Source organism: Megalobrama amblycephala, linkage group LG5 (genome assembly GCF_018812025.1).
Source record: "Megalobrama amblycephala isolate DHTTF-2021 linkage group LG5, ASM1881202v1, whole genome shotgun sequence".
Lineage (NCBI taxonomy): Eukaryota > Metazoa > Chordata > Actinopteri > Cypriniformes > Xenocyprididae > Megalobrama > Megalobrama amblycephala.
In genome coordinates, this window is record NC_063048.1 from 33261074 (window position 1) to 33286557 (window position 25484).

At 38.2% G+C, this 25484-nt stretch overlaps 2 protein-coding genes across 5 annotated transcripts in view; both read right to left on the bottom strand.

Moving 5' to 3' along the window:
• The window catches only part of qkia (QKI, KH domain containing, RNA binding a), an 84219-nt gene extending 74776 nt beyond the window's left edge, over window positions 1-9443 (bottom strand). Inside the window, exon 1 of one of the 4 annotated variants that reach the window (XM_048191897.1) lies at window positions 8999-9443. In XM_048191897.1, the coding sequence (XP_048047854.1) occupies window positions 8999-9143 (145 nt within the window). In that variant the 5' untranslated portion in view covers window positions 9144-9443. The remainder of the gene's footprint in view (window positions 1-8998) is intronic. The other 3 variants (XM_048191896.1, XM_048191900.1, XM_048191899.1) reach the window with 3 other exon arrangements.
• A 2472-nt stretch (window positions 9444-11915) lies between these two features.
• Window positions 11916-15436, bottom strand: LOC125269132 (E3 SUMO-protein ligase KIAA1586-like). Its single transcript, XM_048191901.1, has 3 exons — window positions 14949-15436; window positions 14425-14529; window positions 11916-14108 (listed from the first exon to the last, which is right to left on the bottom strand). The coding sequence occupies exons 1-3, from the start codon at window positions 15127-15129 to the stop codon at window positions 12223-12225; spliced, it is 2172 nt and encodes a 723-aa protein (XP_048047858.1). The 5' UTR covers window positions 15130-15436; the 3' UTR covers window positions 11916-12222.
• Window positions 15437-25484: the final 10048 nt, after the last annotated feature.

Below are 25484 nucleotides of genomic sequence, written 5' to 3' on the forward strand. Positions count from 1 at the left end.
AGAAATCTCCCTCTCTCTCTCTCTCTCTCTCTCATACACACACACACACACAGTTGGCTGTAGTGGAATGTTAAAATTACAACAGGTGACTAAGCTTCAGTTTAGCCTTTAGAACACACACACAGACAAAACCACAAAGGCTTACACACAAACACACACAGTCATCTGCCCAGAGTAAAACAGCTGTTCATATCTGTTGTTAAGTGCTCTAGAAATAGTCAATGGTTTGTTCTAGACTGTTGGTCTTGGTTTCACAATTGTTCTTTCTCAACATACAAAAGGTTAAAAATTAGGGACGTCGCAGTGAAAGGAATATCCCTTTGCGGTGATTTCGAGTGTCTCAACATTGCGATACATAAGGCAATCCTTAAAAATATTTTGGTTTGCAGTAACAGTAAAAAAAAAAAAAAAAAAAAAAAAAAAAAAAAAAAGGGTCGGTAGGTCGGTCTATATATTTTTTTTCAAGTTTCAATGTAAAAAAAAAAAAGTACAATTTTGGTGATGGTGATTACGTAGGTATGAATTTAAACAAATTAGCATATCGTGACGTCACTGACTGGGTCTTTCAACCCGTGCCTTCGGGCGCAGCCGTGTTTCCACTGTCGGGCCTAAAGTGGGCGTGCTAGTGCGTGCCAGGGCCAGTCGCGTTTCCACTGTCACTTCCGGGGCTTGATCGTGCCTCATCGGGGCTTCCTCGGGGCCAACGGCCCGGGTTTTTCGGCCCGCCGAATACCTTGGTCCAAAGCGGGCCAGCTCGGGCTTGAGGAGGGAGTGGTTACGAACAAAGGCAGAGTTTATCTGTGTGTGGAGACGGAGGCGCCGATGATTACATGTAGGTTACCAGCTAACACCAGCATTAAAGACTTTTAAAATCATTTTAGCTCAAAACTCACTTTCAGACAGCAGCAAGTGTTTTAAATAACTTATGTTTGTGATCCGATGTGGATTCTGATCACCAAGACTATGCCCGCTATTACCACTGTAAACATGGTAAATACGACGGCTTGAAGAAATCAGACAAATATACGTAGGCTATCACAATCATGTAATTATTTTATCTGTCAGCACGTCTCGTCTCTCAACGGGTTGAGACGAAGCGAACGCACCGGCCATAGTGTGACATCCGTTAACCAATAGTGTAAACATAGATGACGGTTTTTATTTAAAAGAAAGAACGTAGCCTTCGTTTGTATGTAGGCCTATGCTATTTATATATTTACAATACTTACTAAAATATAATTAATATTATTTTATTGCTTTTGTATTAGTTGTTTGAAGAGTAAAAAAAAAAAATTGGTCGGTCTTAACGCAAATTTACAACCGGCAAGTCGTCCGGACTTAAAGCAAAAAAAATAAAAATTTGAGTCGGTCCTAAATTGACAGGGTCGGTCGGGTTACGGCAAACAAGAATATTTTTAAGGAAGGCCTAATATCTTTTTTTTTTTTTTGCTATATAAATAAGTGTTATGATGTAGTCAGCAGGCACAAAGATGTGTTTGAAAAAACTGGCTTTATAAATAATCCAAACAAGTGACCAAAAACAACTGAAACAAGAGCTATATAAACAGAGGAAGAACAAAGAAAAGCAAACTAGACATATGTGATACTTATATGTAACTATTGCAACAAACGAGGCCATAATCAGTAACCAAAACTAAACAGAGCAGGGAAACAGGAACTAAAGGAAACAGAACATGTCAAAAATAAGGGTCCACATAACAGAACACCAACCTGAAAATAAGCTTGTTGGGCAACTAAAATATGTTTAACAAGCTGTTTCAATTACCCTTTAACCCTTTCACATGCAAGTTTAAAATATTCTGGCTGAGCCCCCAATGTGAATTTTTCAAGATGAACGTTATTTAGAAAGTATCACTTTGTTTCCATGGTGACGCATCATCGCTTGTCACGTAACACACCACAGCGCTGTATTACTGATGATCTGCTTTTATTCAATTTCTCCTTTTTTATTCAAAATATTGACAACTTTGTTAACTATAGTATGAAATATCTGATATTCCGATTGTCAAATATGTGCAAGTGGATGCGTTTTACTGTTTAAACACCTTTAATGATCACATTAGTTGAGCTATATGCGCGATGGGTGCCGCCATGTTAGTTTGCACCGCGCAGAGAATCGGATCTGTTGGATTTACAACACGCAAATTCATCCACTTTTCCCCAAATACATGAAAGTGAGTCGGTGAACTGGGAGAAGAATAGAGTAAACTTTGAAGTTACTTACACAATGTGTATCTGATATGAATAAAACGTGTCGTCTAATTATAATGGAAAGTATTGTTATTGCCGCTTCTATAGATATCAGTGTATTTTACAGACTCTAAATGTGTTGTTTTGTTAGTAGTCATGTGTATTTAAATGTCTGAAATCTAAAATAAACATTGTAATTGAAAACACTGCATATGTGTGATATAAAAAAAAAAAAAAACGCTGAGCTCGTCTGGCTCTGGCTCAGTGCCAGCCAAAGCGCGTAAGCACATTTGAATTTGGCAGATGATCACATGATGCGCTGAACGTTCTAATCACACCGGTGTGATCCTATTCGTCAAAGGGTTAAATTGCGCAAATTGAAATTGCGAATTGAAAATATGCCCAATGGAAACATGCAAATATCGCAAAAACTCCCATATATTGCAAAAAAGGTTTTTACACTCACGTGAGATGGTTTTTTGGGTAATATGAAAAAGGAATATTTTGCAAAACTACAATAGAAATGTTTTTTTTTTTTTTCGATCATTCTTTAATGATGGCGTGGTATGTTTGGACAGAAGACGAGACAGTTCTTTATTAAACTCATAAAAAGACAAAATAATTACGAGAATAGTGGATTCTAAACAACAAAGAAATGCCACAATTTGTCAAGCCCTCGAAGCAGATAGTTGGGAGAAATGCTCAGAAACACCTCATACATCCCAAGTATAAGGGGCTTTCCTTGCCACTAATGCTTGGAAAACACGCCTATGTCTCCTTTGATTAAAAATAATGGCTAGTGCGGTGGCTGCTTAAACCTACTAACATCCGCTGCCATTAGTTTTGGAACGACTTATCAGGAGAGAGAAGAAAAAAAGCTTTAGTCACATAACATCGGTTAATGTAAATGCAGTCATTTCACAATAGTTTTTTTAATCGACATTTCAAAATTTCACAAGTTTTGTGCAAATCTGTAATGGAAACCCGGCTACAGGTAGTTCTGATCCTCGAATCTGACTAGTCAAGAGTCTTTCTAAGAGTAATGATATTTCCCAATAGTTTCCAGCATCAGCACTGCTTGTCTCTGGCATTCTAGACAGGCTCTCAGTCAGTGCATGTTACATTGTTAAGCCACTAGGTGGGTTACATTGTTAAGCCACTTCTGGAATGCTACTGTGTGTTCAAAGGAATGACGCTGCCCTAACCATGCACAACAAGATTCCAACGGCAGGCAGTTTATCCATCCGCAATGAACCTGAATATGCTGCGTGACGAGACACAATCACACCTGCAATGCACTGTGTAAAACACATATTTCGAATTGTATTACTGCAGAGATGAGGCATACACTACAGTTTAAATGTTTGGGGTCAGTTTTTTGTTGTTGTTGTTGAAAGAAATTAATACTAAATTGATTAAAAGTGACAGTAAAGGCAGTGTGTTTGTGTAATCTGTGTACGTGTGTGTGTGAGAGTGCAAAATATTCTATAAGCAAGTGAGAATTATAACAAAATGGCAACTACAGATGATGTGAACTGAATCAGTCTGATATCATTTACTGTAGAAAAGACAGACAAATAACCCACTTATTTCACAATGACATCTGTGCCCTCCCATGAGGCCTGGTGCGTGGTATGCTCTGATTGGTCCTCTATTAGGCAACACTCAAAACAGACAGAAACACATTTGGTTTGGAGACACCTATTTCTACAGAAAAATAAAAACTGCAGTGATGCCTATCTGCTGCTGAGAGCGAATAGGAGGTGAAGAGTTGAAATCACAGGGTGAGACAGTCAAACAGAACCACCACCGGCCGAGGCTGAGGCCGAGGTCCACGTGGATCAATTGAAGGACCATTTTCCAGCTCAAACAAAATAAGAGCAATCATAATTACGCCTAATTAAAGCATTTAAGGAGACAGAACAAACATTAGATGGATTCAATTGCTTAATGAATGTGTAGATGAGCGCTAAGGAATACTGCCGTCTGATTTAGCCAAACAATTCCTCTGTTGCTCAATTAGTGAGAGCAAGAACTCGAGGAAAAAACAAAGACAAACACGTTGTCTCCAAGCTGCTGGTTTTAAAACAGAGAAAAACAGCACAGAAATGGCATGAAAGAGGAGTGTGAAGGGGTGTGGAGATATTTCAGGCAGCTGTGGAATGTAAAAGGGTGAGGCCCTTCCCCCCACTCTGGAGTGAGGGGATAAACACCAACCGCTCCTGGACAGATTCTCCCGACCACATTAGAACTACTCACAGTAAAACTACAGACACACATGATGCCTCATGCTATAAAAGCATGACTTTTAGTTGAGAAACTTTTTTTTTGGTTCTTATGAAAAGGACTCCTCCACTTCCAAAACCACTGAATCAGCCTCTTCCTGTGTAAGCTGGCCCATGAAAGCCCTGCTGTTCTCCTACAGGAAGCACATGAGCATGAGTGTAGGAATTTAGTGACCGTGTCTGAATCATTGCATCGGCTTTAGCCTATCAGGCTCCCAGCTACGGCGGCCGGAATAGAAGTTAGAATCTGGCTCAACGAGAACAAAAATGTTGCAGCTGTACCATCTAAATAAATTCTTCACTGTACCTGGGTGGAAAAGTTGTTGAAGGGTGTGTGCCAGTATCTGTGCATCAGGCAGACATTGGAGCTGGCAGGGCCGAGTCTGATAAGAAACCCCTGCACTCGTAAGGGAGACCCCCTGATAACGGGGCACAGCCTAACGCACACAGACATGACTTTATCAGGGGCCACACAAGGGCCAAGTCAGGGGCCAGTCCACACACACACACCGCCACTAGGGGGGAAGGGAGAGAGAAAATGAGCGAGACTCCTCTGTTCCCAGCGCTAACCCTGTCAACCTCTTCCTGCTATCCAATTTATCACCGCCCAGCAGGACATAGAAAAAGAGAGAAACAAAGATAGAGAGAATAAAATTATCTGCACACTCACTCTACTGAACCCTGGCTCGAGCCGAGTACCTGAGCTAATGGATCCAGATAGCTAATTAAACTAGATGCTGTAAAGGGGTCCCACGGGTCCCAGCCTATAAGAATCACTTCCTGTTAGCACCTGGAATGACCTCAAACACGAATGTTGCATCTAAAGTACTGTATTTTCAGAGTACTGAATCTAATGAAGAAATGACTTCCTGATCACTAATGAAGTGGAAAATTCTACCTCAGGACATTGAAGATGGTGACACACCAACAAGTGACATTTCATCGGAAGATTTCCAGCTGGCTTATATTATTGTGGAAGTCCTTAAGAATGTTTCGTGCATATGGTAAATTCTCACTGTTAAGATTAAAAGATGTATAATAGGGTTTTGCAGAATAAGGCATTAACATGTGCTTTATAAGTATTAATAAACAGCCAATACACTAGTAATATGCATGCTAATAGGCAACTAGTTAATAGTGAGAACTGGACCCTAAACCAAAGTGTTACCGAAAACAGAGTTATTTTAAAATTACAATAATTTCATAATATTACTTTTTAAAAATGTACTGTATTTTTAATCAAATGAATACAGCCTTGGTGAGCATAAGAGACTTTTCAAAAACACTTATGACCCAGAGACACAAACCACTTCATGACAGGATAATTTCCTAACAACCTGTGTGACCATGAGAAATCAAGATCTTTAACCTTGACTCGTTCCCTCCATCACCGAACACTCCTGCATTGAGCTCTGGCACTGGACGCAGCTGCCACTGCCTTATCAAAGACAGCTCTAAAAACACCCGCAGGGTCACCTCTGAAGATCACAAGCATGCTGCAAACCTGTCTTTCTCTCGTCAGCCTGACACACACTTGCGCAGTGCAGGGAGAGGGAGGGAGAGCAGTTGTCTTGTGTGGGGAACAGAGAGGGTGACGAGGGAGACGTAAGGGTGTTGGTTTTCCTTTGCCATGACAACAGCTGCAAACACACACAATCCATTCGAGTTATGAGCGTTTGTGCGCAGCTGTCACCAGAACTCTTACAAGGAGACAACTCAAGAGAGCGTTCCCACATTTCACCTCCAAACCCCCACACGCCGTCTCTTTCATCCAGCAGGAAAGTGTGAAGCTGCAATGAAATGTTTTAAGTCTATTTACACATTAAACACCCCACAATAACAACAGCAATGCTTAATGAAATACTTAAGATACTATCATCTGTCTAACCTTCTCAGATCAATTTCTGCTGGAAACAACACAACAACCTACGCCTTTAACAACTGATCTGCAACAGACCTCATCCTCTAACAGCACAGATCTAGAGTGAAACATGATCTTGAATCAGTGCAATACAGTCAAGATGAAGCACAAATCCTCCCTAAAACTCGTGACAGACCAACACTTCAGCCAATTTGTCCATTTTGCGATTATTCACATCAATAACTGTGTCTGATTAACAGAAGTAATCATTTCGTCTGGTTTCAGCTCCATAATCTACCGCCAGCTTTGCCAATCAATATTGCACATTCATTTTCTTCAAATATCTTTTTTTTTTTTTGGTTTTAATAAATGTTGTTTACTTAATATGCTATATCACCCTGCTGTCTAGACACCAGTATCAGTCATTTAAAAACCCGTATTGGCTTGATGTAAAGCAGAGGTCACGAGAGATAGCAGACGCTGTGTGTAGCGGTACAAATTTTCCTCCCTACGCATTAAGTCTGAGTATTTACCGTTACAAATACATGACTGGCCCACATCACCCTGAGCTGCTCATTTGCATAGGCAAATCAGTATGCAAATTCAGCAGAGCGCAGCAGAGATTTTACACCTAGTCCAATCCATGTGTGTGTTCAAAGAAATGTGTGTCATAGGGGGGGGAAAAAAACGAAGGATGAAGTTGTCCTCAGCGGTTTTTAGCATTTTTGAGTGGATTGAGGAGAACTGATTACAGCAAGAGAGGAGCAAAGTTCAGGTAAACAGAGCAGAATGAATGCAGATACACAAACATGAGGCTGTATCACTGCAGGAGAAACTAACACCTCGCTGTTTGGTGTCAGAGCACACAGCTTCATGAGAAATCTCTCATGGAGACACTAAGGGACAAAGTGGAAGGCTTCTTACGAAAACACATCTGTGCCATTTACGTAGAGAGAGAGAGAGAAGAAGAAAAAGTCCTGCTGTAGATGTAAAAAGTTTAGTAGTTTGATAGCTCACTGTCCACATACTAAAACATTAAGATATTAAAGAGACAGTACACCTAAAAAAGAAAATGCCGTTTTCTCACTTATATCATTCTAAACCTATTCAAGATTTACTTCTGTGAAAGATAAAAGATGATATTTTGAAAAATGTGTTTTTTTTTTTTTTTTTTTTTTTTTTGGTCCATATATAACGGAAGTCAATGGGCTCTAAAAATGTTTGGTTGCCAACGTTCTTCAAAATATATTCTTGATTGAGTAAATTGACAGATTTTATTTTGGAGAACTTTCCCTTTAAAGCACGTTTACACCTACAATAAAACAAACAAACAAAAAAATCTGAACATTTAAATCTCTGACGACAAGTTCCGTCATGAACTTGGCAGTTAGCACAAGCAGAAAGTTTAGCGGTGCGACTGAATGTCAAAATCAAACAACCAATCCAAAGTGCGGTTTCTGGGGTTGTGTGTCGGTATGTGGAGTTGTGATCCGTCAAACCAAACTAGTTTATCCAGTGACGCACAGGGTGATTTTGCAACACGCCGAGAGAATACTAGCGCAAACAAAGCTGATATTGGATAACATTGCGGCAGATTTTGCGGCGGCTCGTTCCTCTTTGTTACTAGACAAACAGAGCCGCGTGTTTGTATGTCAATAGCGCGAGCATTTGTGCACTTCATGAAACTAATTCCGACGGATACTGTGTGTGTGTGTGAGTTCAAACCTCTCCGTATCGGAACAGAAGGAGATTAAAGCCTGACTATAAACTACATGCATTTCAGACACAAACAGCGCGTGTAAATAAACCAAGAACATGTGTGAAAGTGAATGAGTGACGGTGCAGATATACAAGCTGCAATGAGAGAAACCTGCTGCATATCACAGTCAGGAACAGTCTTTCACCCTTTGCATGGTAAAAATAAAAAGCTTTACAAGCCATGTCTATGTCTAGAATAAACAGTAGTTTATGCTGTGCTATTGACACAGATGTGTCTAAGCATTTAGGCATGCCGCACAGTGCCCCTCTCTCTCTCTCTAGGGCGCATTCATGCAAAACTCAACTGAATGCCTCAGGGAGAAATCTTAATCTGCAAACAAACAGCTAATTGTTCTGATTAAATCCTTTGTGTTCAGTACAGATATTAATATTTCAGTATACCTGGGTAAATACACAGATTTATAGTAAATAATAAGTTTCTTGTGTGCAGCTACCAACTTCGGCTAACCTCACTCACACCCTAAAATAAGTTAGGAACCGTTCAAACGCTTGGTGATGTGCAATTTACAACACGAGACAAACACTTAGAAGAAGACTAAACTCTTAAAGATCTTAAAAATATGATAAAGAAGTGAAAGTTAGCAAATATGACGACGTGAAAGTTTGTTGATTTAGCAGACTGCTAACAGCGCTAGCGACCCACACACGAAATGACGGGGTGGAACTAACGTTACTTTTCAAATTCTAACTGTTAAAAACTGTCAAGAGCGGTTTAAACGTTTCAAACGAGACACAAAATGGTAAGCCTACTTAAAACAGAAACCCCAACCATCGGTTTGAGTCTCTTTCGCTGAAGACGAATAGTTTGTGAAGTTGTGAAACACCACATACACACTCGTGGTTCAAGTTTACACACACGTACCTTCGTCCAAGAGTCTCTCCAGGTGTGTGAAGATGCCGCACAGGTTCGGTAAACTCGTCATGAGCTTCTTCTCGTTTAATAACTGCATGAGATAGTCGGGACTCGGCCTCGGTCTCTCCTTCACCTCCATCTCCCCGACCATCATCTTTGCACACAAACGCTCACAATCCTTCCCCCAGAAAAGAAAAAAAAAAGAAAACACAAAAGAAAAAAATAACGGTGCTGATCAAATCCCTCGTTCCCCCTCCAGGCTGTGGTGACGCTCTCCAGGTATAATGGCTGATTTTAAGGTGCAGTCTTTCTCTCTCTTTCTTTCTTTCCTTTCGATAGAGTCGCGCGATGTAGACTCGTTGGGTCCTCTTCGTTGTACTGAGCTAGCGCTGCCGCTCCGGACTGCCACCAGTACGCGTTCGCTGAGGAACCTCCGAGAGAGCCCGACCCGCCTCGCGCGCATTGCTGTGGCCAATCAGCGCATAGTTTTTGAGAGGCGGGACTAGTGCCTTAACCACATGAATCAGTGCCTGAGATGATGGACAGAGATCAGAGCCAATAGCACACAGGCTCGTGAATGCCAGGAGTAACCAGCGGGGATGATGTATTGTGAAACGTTGTGACAACATGTCTGGGACAACAAGTGTTTTTATTGGGTTTGGCATTACGTGTTGTTTTGCTTTTTTAATTATATCGTTTTTTTTGTGTGTCTTTAATATGCACAGTCAGTTTTGCCATGGAATGTGTGATAAACTGTGTTTAAGCCAGGAACGTACGTTGCTCTACAAAATGTGTCGGCGCGCGACTCATAAACGAACGCGTAAAGTATGTTTCTGGCCTTAAAATGTGGTTTGGTGTTATTCCATACATTATGAAGATACGATGAAATCAGTGGTGTAGTCTACTTTTTTGTAGTGAGTATACTGTGATTTTCTCCACCCAGCCGCATACTCACTCATACTCACCCATCCCAGAGCAAATCCCCATAAGCACCACCACATTCACTAATGCATAATGCATCTACATGTAACAGAACATTCTGAAGAACTTATGTTATCAACATGGCAATTTATTATAAGCATCATTAACATTTAACATGAGAAAAATCTTTTTTTTTTAATTATTATTATTATGCAAACAAAGTATTTACAGGTGAAAAATCAAATACAAAATAACAGAGACCAACAAAACATACATAACAGCCAATATCATTTGTATGTGTGTGTTAGTGGATGCATGTAAATAAAGGAACATGTAGAGAAGTCAGAAATAACAATAGTATATATATATATATATAAAGATCTGAGACAAATAATAATAATTATTATTATAGTAGTAGTACTATAGTAGTAGTAGTAGTACTAATAGCAGTAATAACAACAACAATAATAGTAATAATAATAGTAGTAGTAATAATAGTAGTAGTAGTAGTAATAACAATAATAATAGTAGTAGTAATAGTAGTAGTAATAACAACAACAATAATAGTAATAATAATAGTAATAATAATAGTAGTAGTAATAGTAGTAGTAGTAGTAACAATGATAATAGTAGTAGTAATAACAACAATAATAATAGTAATAGTAGTAGTAATAACAACAACAATAATAGTAATAATAATAGTAGTAGTAATAACAACAACAATAATAGTAATAATAATAGAAATAGTAGTAATAACAACAACAATAATAGTAATAATAATAGTAGTAGTAATAGTAGTAATAACAACAACTATAATAGTAATAATAGTAGTAATAGTAGTAGTAGTAATAGTAAATAGTAATATTAATACAGCTATTGATTATAAGGTATTATAAGGCTGCCTCTAAACCCTCCACTGCCACAGCATAAGTTAGACCCCCACCAACGTCATGCTGCAATGGGCCATCAAGGAGGGGTGCTGCGGGGCACAGGGCCTAGGGCCCAAAGACCCACCCCCCGCCGCCACACACACAACATGCAAGAGCTTCATTTAGCCTTAGATGTTATATGAATATGGTCCCCGTAGCACAGATTTCACCCAAAAATGAAATTCAGTCATTTACTCACCCAAAAGTCATTCCAAACCTGTATGAGTTTCTAACATAAATGAAGATATTTTGAAGAATGTTTGAAAACAAGCAGATATGGGGCAACATTCTCTTCCAAAGGGGAAAAAATAGTGCTATGGAAGTAAATGGGCCCAGATCTGTTTGGATACAAACATTCTTCAAAATATCTTCTTTTGTGTTCAGCAGAACTAAGAAACTCATACAGGTTTAGAACAGCTCAAAGGTGAATAAATGATGACTGAATTTTCATTTTTGGGTGAACTATCCCTTTAAATGTGCATTGAAAATTGCCAGCTGATAAAATCTGTGCCACAGGGACCATATTCATATAACATAAGGCTAAATGACAAATATCCTTTTAAGAGTACAAGTTGCAACTATTAACAACAATAATAGAAAAAATTGGCTTATCAGTAGCACTATTAACAATGAACAGTTGTGCATTTTTTCACCAACAGTCATTCATTACAGAATATTATTGACTGAATTATGAGGACACAAAAAGTTGTCTGGTCCTTATCTTTTCAAGCACACTTATCTTTCAAAACCGTTTTTAGGCAATGCACTGTACCAGCATAAATGCAAAAGTATCCAGGAACTTCTACAAGGCAAATAAGCTTCAAATTAGAAAAAAAATAAACAATTAATACAAACTTCAACTAAATAAATTAAGGCTGAAAAGGGCAAAGGAATAGTTCACCTAAATTGTTCATAATTTACTCAACCTCAAGTTGTTCCAAACCTATATGAATTTCTTAGTTCTGCTGAACACAAAGTAAGATATTTTAAAGAATGTTTGTAACCAAGCAGATATGGGGCACCATTCACTTCCATAGCAGGAAAAAAAAAAATATTATGAAAGTGAATGGTGCCCCATATCTGATTGGTTACAAACATTCTTTAAAATATCTTACTTTGTGTTCAGCAGAACTAAGAAATTTCTACAGGTTTGAAACAACTTGAGGACAAGTAAATGACAGATGACTGAACTGGGTCAACTATCCCTTTAACATTGTCAAAGTACCCATACTGGGTTCCTGGAGTCCACAGGTCCTGGAAAAAAAGACTGGAACACATACAGAAAGCCAAGCTCCTGTTCCATTTAGATTGCTAGCAGTGTCCTTGGAGTGGGGTAAGAAGGGGAGGAGTGGGGTCACTAAGTCACTATGGGGGGTAGGCAGTCTATAATGCTTTCCAAATATGCTTATACTCTGGCAGCTGATGTGTGCACTGCCTCCTTGCCTGTGTGGCAGAGCGATGGCTTTTTAGCCATATTGTGACATACTTTCTTGGTTCAAAAAGTCTTACTGGGGGCCCATTGATGCTGATCATCATTAAATTACTTATGGTGGACAACAACAGTGTAGATCTTTTGTCAGTGCATATATTGTTCATGACACTGAAGCCCCTTTCACACTCAGCAGTGCTGCAAGGGATGGTCTGCATGCATCGTATGAGCGGTTTTAAGCTTTCAGGCTCACTTTCTGGGTGCTCAAGGAAATCTCTCATACCATTAACTGCTTGCTCTTCACAAAGATTGAACCGCCTGCACAATCGTTTCACTTGTGCCTCACCATGCCGTATGCCAGGTGTTGATGGCCAGTTGCCTGTATCCAGAATACTGAGGTCATGAAGCATTTCACCTTCAAATGAGAGGCGCTTCTCCATGTTGTTAATCAGACTTTGCAGGAACTGCTTTGTGTTGATTGGTATGAGCTTTGCATTTGACTCCAGATGAACTGATCCTAAATGTCCCAAAGCTTGTGCTGTCAGTGCCTCCTCTAATTTCTCTCCTGGGGTGTCTTTGAATGATGCCAGCACTCTGAGGGTGCGCTTCAGAAGCTGCTCTGCTCTCAAGAGTGTGACTGAATGGGCCTGGAGTTGCTGAGACAGATTTGAAAGTTCAGACAGTGCATCGTACATTAGTCCTAGGTCACACAGGAATTCCTTGCTTTGCATACGACGTGCCAAGCCTCTGTACGTTTGTCTCTCTTTGCTGCTTCTTGTTTGGTCTCCTGCAGCATTTTCAAAGTGTCTGTTGAGTGCTTCATACGACCTCCACACAGCCTTTACAGAACGGAAGCTGCTGGCCACCCATCGTGTATTTAAAACCCTGCCAATTTTCAGGACTTGTGAGCCCACTTCTTGCGCTGCTTCCAGAAGCTCCCGTGAATTTTTATTTGACTGACTGTAGAGATTGTGGATCTTCTCCATGAACGCTCTGAAGTGGTTGACTGCCTGAACCTCATCCACAGCATCAGATACAGCCAGTTCCAAACGATGGTTCATGCAGTGCCATGTGAAGAGGTTAGGGTATCTTGCCATCAGCCTGGTTGCAACACCAGTGTTCTTGCCCAACATGACACTGGCTCCATCAGAAACAAATGAAACCCAGTTCTTTTGAAGCCAATCTTCACTGAAGCCTGCAGTGTATAAACAGTCAAGGAGAGCTTCTTCTATATCCTCTGCCTTTTGGCTTTCCAGCTCAACCAGCTCCAGAAACACAAATTCAGGAGTAGCTCCATCTACTGAGGCTTTCAAGTTGACAATCATGGCAGATTTGTGGCTGAGAGATGTTGCCTCATCAATGAGAACAGACAACTTGCTTGAAGACGACACAATACTGTGAACTATTTTTTTCTGCATCTCTTTTGCTATGTGTTCCACAATTTTTGTGGAACTGTACCTTGAGTGCAGACTAGTGCCCATGTTGACACCATTTTTTTCCTGAAGATCAACGAGATTGTCATGGTCAGTGAAAGGTCGGTTCATCTTCGCAAGATAGTATGCTGTTCTGAATACAGCATCTGTCTCAGCCAACACAGTCTCGGAGATGGTTCTCACCATATTTCCAAGTACATTCTGCCCACCCTTTTCAGTGAGCTCCTGGGCTATTTCGTGTGCCCTGGATGTCTCATGTCGGTGTATTTTGTTCCTCAAAGAGGTCAGAGCTGTTGATCGGTTTGTGTTTGAGGCCTGGATCTTAAAGTACACCCACTCCTCGGACATTGACACTCTTTTTTCTGTGAGGATTCCTGTTGATTTTGTTGCGCTGCAAACAGCACAACCTGGAAGTAAATAAAACAATGACTAATTAGCATCATCTTACAAGTTTTGTATCTATATCAGCAATAACATCTGCTAAACAGGGACAAAATTTACTCAAAAGTATTTAATAAACCAGTCTTCATACCATGGCTAACAAATGCATGAAAAGCAGGAGAAAATGTTCCACTTTTTCAATAACTAACTATAGTAATTTAATGGTGTAATGTTTTAAATTAATGCACATGTAAGATGACCATGAATTTACTCTCATTTGCATAATCAATGACATTATGAATGTCAGTTGTCTATCAGCTTTGCATGTGTGCTGATATCTACCTAACTTTCTGTCCCTCCATTCTAACCAAGGATGCCTGTTTTTAAATTCCCTAGCCTGACTTTCAGTCCACAATGCTGGCCAGGAGTTCTCATCCCTCTCATCATCTGAAACAAGGAGATATAAACATTTTGTTTATTCCATGTACTACTGCGCACACACACACAGAGAGACACACACACACACACACACACACGCGCGCGCACGCAGACATACACACGCGCGCGCACGCACGCACACACACACACACACACACGCGGTTTACAGGGACTCTCCATAGAAAAAACATGTTTACGTTGTAATACCCATGTTATTATTGTGTCCTCATAACCCATATATACAAGAACACACACACCGCGCGCGCGCGCGCGCACACACACACACACACACACTATCCAAGGTATGCCTCCTTCTCCCGCATTAATTATCAACCACACTAATGTAATTAAGTTCTAGATACAATTCAATATACCAACAATCCCCTGCTGTTACAGTTATGTAAATGTTAACAGAGACTTTTACTTACCAGGTAACGTTGCGATAACATCGGGCTCTTCTGCACCGCGAAGGACAGAAACGGTCTCTTTTTCTGTCGTTTCTTTCAAATTAACGTCTTCTGCGGCGTCACCCGAAGAAGCGGCAGTAGCTTCAGAGGCAGGCTTACGAAAACACTGAAAGAGTGTCATTTGATTTTGTTTTCGTTTCATGTTTTTCGTTTCGTTTTATAGTATAGGTATTCCATTCATAATTTTCTAACTTGCGCGCCGAAAATGACCGCCAATCAATGAAGGTGACGTCAGACCCAGGTGACGTGCCACGGCAGCGGCGCCCCAATGGCAACATAGACGGGGTGAATTTATGAATGAATGGAATTTATGAATGAATGTGTGAAAGTTCTGTCACAAAACGATGTCGTTACGTATCCTCGCGCTTTTTTAAGTGGGTATACGGAAATCCTTGAACATTCCTAGTGGGTATACGGCGTATACCTGCGTATCACGTAGACTACACCACTGGATGAAATAGCCTACTGCACTAAAGAACACATAGACATGTCAAGTTATCTATAAAAAAAAAGACCACATATCATTCTAGACCAGTGGTTCTCCCAAAAATGAAAAGTTGTCATTGTTTACTCACCTTCATGCTATTCCAACCCTACATGATTTTATTTTCTTCCGTGAAAGACTAAAGTAAATATAATCAGTGAATAATGGCACAGAATTTCACGTTTTCCTCACTAGGTATGGATTTATTTATTTATTTTTGGTGTTTTTTGTTCATTAAAGGATTAGTTCACTTTCAAATAAAATTTTCCTGATAATGTCATCCAAGATGTTCATGTCTTTCTTTCTTCAGTCGAAAAGAAATTAAGGTTTTTGATGAAAACATTCCAGGATTTTTCTCCATATAGTGGACTTCAATGGCCTCCAGATGGTTGAAGGTCAAAATTACAGTTTCAGTGCAGCTTCAAAGGGCATTAAACGATAACAGATGAGGAATAAGAGTCTTATCTAGCGAAACGATCGGTCATTTTCGAAAAAAATATAAATGTATATGCTTTATAAACACAAATGATCGCCGTGCAAGTTCATCCGCTTTCCGTATTCTTCGAAAAGCTTACACTCTACGTCCTACGGCTTCCTTATTCAAGTTACGGAACGAACGCGGCACCAGTTCAGTTTTTTTCCGTAAGTAGAAAAGGGAAGGCGTAGGACATATAGCATAAGCTTTTTGAAGAATACAGAAAGCGGAAGCACGTGCAAGGCGATAATTTGTGTTTATAAAGCATATACATTTATATTTTTTTCGAAAATGGCCGATCGTTTCGCTAAATAAGACTCTTATTCCTCGTCTGGTATCGTTTAAAGCCCTTTGAAGCTGCACTGAAACTGAAATTTTGACCTTCAACCGTCTGGAGGCCATTGAAGTCCACTGTAAGGAGAATAATCCTCAAAAACCTTAATTTCTTTTCGACTGAAGAAAGAAAGACATAAACATCTTGGATGACATTGGGTTGAGAAAATTATCAGGAAAATTTTATTTGAAAGTGGACTAATCCTTTAAGTAGATAAAGGTCATTTTGTATGGAAATAAACCTTCAGCAGTTGTTTAGACAGTAGCTTGGTTCTTTTAAACAATCTTCACCATTTATTAAGCATCTGAAAGAAAAAAAAAAAGGATCATCAGTAAGTGAGACATAGGCTATGTGAACAGATGCTATATCAGGTTGTGACTTCATTCTTAGCTGACCTTCTCCAGATGCTCTGTTATCCACATAGTAGATAACAGGACACATTCCTTCAACTAGTGACAACACAGCAGCCAATAATATCATATATTTACCATCAGAAAAGGACATATCATGATGTCCTTTTCCTGTAGTTCCAGAGAGACATGGCTCCATATAATGTATATAACTGGATGCAAATGAGCAAAAAAATAGGTTGCATTTTGAGATGAATGGAAATGATCCACATTATAGACCTTCTCATTTGTTGCCGCAAACAAACATATCCATAGGTGCGTCCCAATTCGCATACTTATGCACTATTCTATGACGTTTTTAAGTATAAATAGTGCGAGTAGTGCGTTCACACTGAAAGTTCCAAAAAGAAAAAGTGCACTTTAAATACCCGGATGATGCACTAAATTAACGGAAAAAACTAAGTGTGGAATGTTGGACACTTCATGCACTCAACTGTCGCAGCTTTAATTACGTAGTGGAGGGGAAGGGAGGATCGGACTCCGTTGTTAAATGACAAAATAACCTTATACAATTCACGCACTACATGGATGAGTGCATAGTGCACAAGCACATAGTGTATAGTGCGTCATTTGGGATGCAACTCATATGATTCACTATGCATCCTCCTATTCACTTGACTCATCATCCTTTCTTCATTGAATCTAATTTTTCAGTTCAGTCACCTTCTTAGTATAACAGACTGAAAAAAAAAAAATCACCAATTTCTCAAGGCAGCACAAAAGATTTAGCATTTATCTCAGTCTGAGATAAGAATCCTTTGCTCTTATCAACACTGCCACATACATTTTCATTTGACTAGGCACCACGTCTAAGACAGGCCACATGTGTCTGCGTGGTGCTAGCGCTGAGTGTGTGTTTTGTAGTGTGAGATATTAATCCCCACCTAAACCCTGTATTTTCCTCCTCTGTTAATAACACGGGTTTCATTCTACAATTAATCCAATTAACGACACTTTAGATAAAAACTGAATGCGAAATCAAATGGTTGTAAAGCAGCAGGGAGCGGAGAGAGAGGAGGGAGAGGGGCTTCAGAAGGGGGCATCAGTCATGATCCTGTGGTCAGCGCCGGCAGCTGATTAGAAAAGCAGTAGGTGGCATGAATGTGTCTGGAATATAACGTGAGCTCCCTCAAAGCACACACACTTGTTATTTTGTCTGAAGAAAGCATTGAGTATGAAAATAAACAATACAAAAGTATAAAACGAGAGAGATTACGTGTGGGTGCAGGAACACCAGAGAGTGAAATCTGGGTCAATTGTGATATCTGAAGAGAGAAATCACACACTGTTGAGGTGAAGAGTGGCACATTCTCACTTCTGCATGAGTGTCATTGAGTATTTATGGGAGACAGAGAGTAAAAGCATGTATAAACTTAAACTAAAAGAAATCAAGAAATAGCTTTCTCTTTCTGTGTAGTATGTGGTCAGATGTTGGGCGCTGACAGCACTGATGGATCCTGTTCTCTCCACCCAGTGCAGTATAATCTCACCGTGGGCTGCCAAGTCATTCATGGCCCTACCGATCCCCAGGGGTCTGCAGCGAAGATTACAGCAAACACACCGTCCTTCATCATTCACTCGAGGACCATGGCCTTTACGCCACACGTGACGACACACAATTTCTTCAAGACATAGCTCAATGAATGCTCACAATTAAAACAAAAGAAAACAAAAAATTACTCTTTTGTATTCATGTTGATTTTATTAAGTTTTGAAAATAATTTTATACCATTTTCAAGAAAAGTTTATATAAAAATAATAAAAATGCCATGTGGCGAACCATTAAGTAAAAGTAAATCATAATTTTTAAAAATGTTTTAAACTATATTTTCAAGATAAATTATTTTGTTTTACAAAAGTCATACATGGGCCATCTACAGAAGTGGTTCAAGTCAGAGTTGGAAACATCTTGAAAAAGATGTTTTTTGTATGTATGCAAATTGTAAAATAAGTACACATTTCTAGTAATTGTGCAGTTAATTCTCTTATTGTATTTTCAAAAAGTTTCGGAATATTTTTTCTCTCCCCAAATTTGTCACTACCAAAACATAATAACAAATTTAATAAGGGTTACCTATTAAGATTTTGTTGACATCTACCTTGTAAATATATTTTTTGCTATTTTATAAAAAAAAAACTTTTCACAGGTAAATCAATAACAATTACAATTTTAATTAAAGCTGCAAGCAGCATTTACCGGGGTTCAAGCATTTAAGACCTTTAAGCACATAAAAAGTTATTACATCTTATTCAGCAAGCATGTACACATTTAGATCATAGACGGAAAAGACCATTTACAGCCAATACAGGCAATTCAGTAAGGAAAAACATGTTTTTTAAAGGTTTTTTGACAGTTATAGCGCCATCTGTTGCCCGATCTCCACCACTTTTTTGGGGTGTCCTCAGAGTGTGCCCATACATATGTGTGCCAAATTTGGTAAAAATATCTCATTTCGTTTTGAAGTTATAGACACATATATATAAGAGAGCATAAAAAATGACCCATGAAAGACTTTGATTGGATTTTTTTGCCACTTCCTATCAAAATTTTGACATTTGGGCTTTAACATATTGTAAAGCAACTTAAGTTCCGTGTTTCCTATGGTGGTTTCGTCTCGATCGGACTAACGGTTTCGAAGATATTCGCAAAAGTTTTTTAAGCGTTAAATTGCAATGTAGCACAAACCATAAGGTGAAACCTACCATATTTGGTATCGTTGGACTCGGCAAGGATTCAGGAGTCTAAGGACATGACTCCCGTGAAAATATGTTAACCACATCCAAAGTTATATATATTTTCATCTAAAACCATTAGAAACATATGTTTTTTTTAAGTTTTTTCACAATTATAGTGCCACCTATTGTCCGATTTACACGAAAATTGGCATGCTTCTTTAGAGTCATATGCTGCATGTGTTCACCTATTTTCGTGAAGTTCTGAGTTTTTGTTTAGGTTTTATAGGCTTTTGGGTATATTTAGCCACCCCCATTTTCTAATGACCCAGTTATAGTGACCCAAAGGGCAAAGTTCAACTTTTTTTTGATAATTATTGATCTAGAGAGTCCATAGAATTGTCCTACACAGGTTTCGTTCCGATCGGGCAAAAAACCTAGGACTAGTTCGCAAAAGTAGGTTTTTCACATATTTGCGAATAATTAATGAACGATTTGATTGACAGCATTGGTTCTTGAGGCAAAGTTGTTCAGAATGAGGAGATCTATCAAATTATATGCATATTATGTGGTTTTATGAAACACCACGTGATTACTGAGGCGTAAAACTCGTTAGCGCCAACTTGTGGCCGATTTCTTTCAAAATTCTTACAGACCTCTAGGTCCATGAGTCGAACATGCCCATCAAGTTTCGTTCCGATCGGCCTCTGTTAACCTTGTCTAATAGGTGCTCAAATTTCATTGGCCGATGGCGGCCATGTTTTTTGAGATACGCCAGTGTCCTCATAGACTATCATGCCTCCTTGGACCAAGACACTGCATGCCAAATTTCAAGTCAATCGGACCAACAGTTGCTTAGTTACAGCCGTTTTTATGTTTTTTTTTTCAAGTTATAGCGCCACCTAGTGTCCAGTCGACTCGATTTTTTTATCGTGACCAAAAATTTAGCCCATACATATACGTACCAAGTTTGGTGCAAATATGTCATTTTGTTCTGGAGTTATAGCCATTTTAGTAAAAGTGGCTCCGCCCTTAACGTACGTTTTGGCGCCTCTTAGCGACCGTGAATCAAAATTTCAACTTTTTTTTGATAATTATTGATATTCATTCTCCAGAGAACATTTCTGCACTGGTTTGGTTCTGATCGGGCGAAAAACCTAGGACTAGTTCGCAAAAGTAGGTTTTTTTACAAAATTCAAAATGGCGGAAAAATTTTCCAGGCGGAAATGAAATCGGAGATATACGTTTTGTCCGGATTGAGCCAAGGATTACAATGATATAAGACACTTGATTCTAGGACAAATGGTATAGGAGTTATTGGCGATTTTCTACTTTTGATCGCTGTAGCGCCACCTATTGGCCGATTTGGGTCATACTTTGTCAACCTCTCCTCGATTTTTGTACTATCATCTGACAAAGTTTCAAGTCTCTAGCACTTACGGTTTGGGCTGCACGATCAGTTTTACGGCACCAGAAAAATAATAAAAATCTGGGCAATTACAATAGGGTTTCAGCACTTTGTGCTTGAACCCCTAACAATATTTTAAGTGTAATTTATTAGATTTGTGGTATTTTGAATCAAATCTTTCTTTGTATAAGGCATAAAGCTAATCATACTGACTTCAAAGTTAAGGATTCATTAGTATGAATATACATTGAACCAAACACTATCATAACATCTTAGTTGATAATTCAATATACTTTATTTTTGACAAAACATCCCATGTTTCAGTCGTGACTGCACATTTTCGGTAGCGACAATAACGTTTTGGTAGCGACCACATCACATTACAGAATTTTAACTCACTTACTAAACACTACTTAAACATACTAAAATACGAATGATTTGTATAACTGTACTTAAAAAAAAAAAATATTTCCCCCAAATAAAGGATTGTTTTCCCTTTTGTCACTACCAAAACAATGACATGTTTCAGTCGTGACTGTTTCGGTAGTGACAATTTTAGATACTTTTGAGCCTAGCTCAAAGATGCTAATCAGCACATGGTTAGCTAGCACAGTTCTGAACAGTTGTACACACATATTAACTAAATTTTATGGAATAACACCCAAAAAGTCTGCTTAATTGCAGAAAAAAGGTTTGGTAGTGATGTTCCTTAAAGTTAGACACAGATTTTCAGACTTTTGAACACATGGGACCTATCTACTCACCATTTAGCTATGAGAAAGAGGGACACAGGAATATTTGTACTTTGCTGTGTATGTTGATGACAATGCAAGGGGGAGAGAGAGTTTATGGATAATATTTTAATACACACTTGCACTGTGTTTTATTAAGCTCTTACAGTGATTTTCTAGAGTGAAAACGGACACTTCATCTTTTGTGTGAAGTACAATAAACATCATAAAACTCAGCTGTAAAATTTTTATATGTAAGCTTTATATAGAATAACAGTACTCGAAAATGAGACCTCAACATTTATTTTGATGCAGAATTGTAATTTAAGTTTAAGGAAATGATTACGTAATAAAATGGAATTAAATTCAAAGGAATTCATAGAAGTGCTGTACAGGAAGTTTTTAAATTTCCAGGTGAATGTGTATGTTTATGGGTGTGTGATTGGTTCTCACGGTGGTCCAAAGGATAAGGATAGTGGTTGTACAGGCATTTGTGTGTGTGTGCAGAGCAACAGCAGATGTGTTTGAGTCTGATAAGAGTGTCTGGCTGAGGAGGAGGAGGAGCGAGGATCAGACAGCAGAACCCCACCGATCTGGAGCACGAGAGAGAAGAAGATCTCTCCAGCCTCCTGCTGAAAAACCATCGGCCTCCTGTGAGCCTTGTTCAAAACACACCACGCGCTCACACTCTACAAACCGGCACTGCTTTAAAGAGACTCTGTTTTCAAAGAGTCCAATATTAGAAAAGACTGCTCAATGAAACAGCTCAATTCTGCTGCTTGGAGAAAGACAAGATGTTTAGACAGAACTTCAGAATTGCTAAAATCCACTGACATAAAGTTAAAACGGAATATGCAACCCATTTTACTGCAATAATCTGATGTATGTCTGAGTAATACAGGATTTTAAATGAAAAAAAAAGTGTGGGACTCCATTTAGTCCAGTGGGAATTGATTTGAGTGTGATTGGATTGTGAAAAGTGGGCGTTATGTACAAGAATGGATCCAGGTGGTTGTTTTGTTTCAAGGGCGGAGGAAGTTATTACATTTTAATAAAATACAACTTTTTATAACATGTGCACAACAAGACCAGGAATGCTATGTTCTTTTAGAGCCGTAGTCAGTATGAAATGGAAGGTGCAATTGTATTTTATACCCTATATTGAGAGGTATATTCGACTGAAACGGGTAATATATGGGTCAAAGACGAGACGTCTAAATTTGGTGTCCAAAGGCCATTAATTAGATAAATATAAAGATAAATATGTGTAAATATAATATTAAATCACTTAAAGGAACACTCCACTTTTTTTGAAAATAAGCTCATTTTCCAACTCCCTTAAAGTTAAACAGTTGAGTTTTACCGTTTTCGAATCCATTCAGCTGATCTCCGGGTCTGGCGGTACCACTTTTAGCATAGCTTAGCATAGTTCATTGAATCTGATTAGACCGTTAGCATCTCGCTCAAAAATGACCAAAGAGTTAAAACTTATTTAAAATTTTACTCTTCTGTAGGTACATCGTGTACTAAGACCGACGGAAAATGAAAAGTTGCGATTTTCTAGGCCGATATGGCTAGGATCTATACTCTCATTCCGGCATAATAATCAAGGAACTTTGCGCAGCGGCTCTCACAAATGTCTCCATGGTTGCAAGGCACGCTCCCTGTATATCATTGCATAATATCATTGCACCTTGTGTGTGTGTGCAGAGCAACAGCAGATGTGTTTGAGTACACGATGTAACTACAGAGTCAAGTTTTAAATAGGAAAAATATTGAAACTTTTTGGTCATTTTTGAGCGAGATGCTAACGGTCTCATCAGATTCAATGAACTACGCTAAGCTATGCTAAAAGTGGTACCACCAGACCCGGAGATCGGCTGAATGGATTCAAAAAACGGTAAAACTCAACTGTTTAACTCTAGGGGAGTTGGAAAATGAGCCTATTTTCAAAAAAAGTGGAGTGTTCCTTTAACTCTTACCCTTCTTTTGACCCAGAAATATTTGTGTTGCAAACTATTAAAGTGAGTTATTGAGCTCTAAAGTGTCAAAATGTCATTCAGTGTAACTGTCCAGATTAAAATTCTAATGACAAAAGTGTTTTTAAAATGTAGAAATTCATCCTAAAAATATAAATGAACACCCATTACATAACTGTGCTAGTGTCTGTAGTAATATATACAACACAACAACACACTGCTAAAAAATATTTTAAAACTTGAATAATATTTATCCAGACTTTTGTGCTTCATGAATGTCATTCAGTATAACAAAGATAAAAAAAAAAAACATTTTAAAGCATATTACATGATGGTAATGTGTGAAATCACAAAGAGGACCCATTGAAGACCCTCTATCTATGGGATAAGGTGAGTAAATCTCTCTGAAATATTTGATGGTTTCACTTTTTCACTCTCTAGTAACCTTTGTAACTAGAGCACATGTCCTTCGATACAACACAGAAAAGATAGTTATAATGTTATTACTTTATAAAAAGCTATATTAAATAGCTATATTAAATATGAGGATAATCTTTATAGGTAAAGGCCATTCCTTTATATAGGTGGCAAAGAAACAGTCTGTTAAATATGTCCATGTATGAAATCTGTCCTTCAGTATGACGCTTTTGTCCTTCAGCACAACAAAAGTTTCATGTTATACCACAACGTCACCCGTTATGCTGAATGTCTGTTACAGTGGCTTTGTTACCCCCATTTTCAGTAGTTTACAACATTTAAATCATGCAATTCATATTTACTTGCTGTATGAAGTATGAATATTATCATATTAAATTATTTTGTGGCATTTTAAGGTATTTCAAGGTACATTATCTTTATACTGTAGATGCCATTGTTTAATAAGGAGAGGACTGCATGGCACTGAAAAAAAAAAAAAAAAAAAAAAAAAAAAAAATCAATGCAGATCCAGCTGCCAGGGAAGAAAGACTAGCCAGAAGAAATGCAAGGTATTGTTTTCATGGTTTCATGGTATATAAATATATAATATATAAAGCTAGGTGGATAACACTTAACATTAATGTGCACTATTGTTTTATTGCACTGCAGTTAAGGTATAACTGATGGATTATATTAGTTAATATAATATTGATATTACTTTGCGAAAGATATCCAATGTTTTGTGATGATTAAGGAAGGGGTTTTTTTTTTGCACAATGTTTCTGAAAATGTTTTGTAATGAATAGCTTTGTTTGAAATGTTTAATGCTGATTTAATCCTACATGAATGAAATTGTACCTCTTGCTTCAGATAAAGTATGTTGCATAATAAAATCCATGTTCTTTATGTGTGTGGCATATGGATCATCTCTCTCACATTTTTAAACATCTCCAGTTTTTTTTTTTTACACAGTTTTAGAACTTAGAAAATATATATATATATACTATTGCTGCTGCTAATATCAGTAATGAAGGACTCACATTTAATCAATATATTTAGGCCGTAGTACGTGTCATTCAGGTTAACAAAATATTGTCATACAACACCAGTATTTTATATTAAAATACAATCATTTTGTTTTATTCTCTCAGAGAGATGAAAATACATCTCAAAGGATGAAGTGAAAGATACTTTTAATAGATTTTAGCTTTTTTTTTTCGTGTAAAGCAGGAAATATTTGTAAAAGAAACTACAAATTTGACGCATCAAATATGTGGTATTCAAAATAAAATAATGTCATTTTTTCTGGGTAGCTATATTTCTACAAGTCTCAGTGTGCAAATGCCTTAAGCATGGACATTTAACCTTGTCATTAAGTGTATTTTTAAAAATAATAATTTTATGCCCATTTTCCATAGTGTTATACCGAATGACATTTTACTAGGATACATTCATATCAGTCACAATAAAAATTAATTATTGGCTTTATTCTTGAATTTAACTAATATAAGGGCATAAGTGACACTCCAATTAACATAAAAAAAAACCTTTTAGGGAATTGTAATTGCTGTTTTATTTTTTGTTAT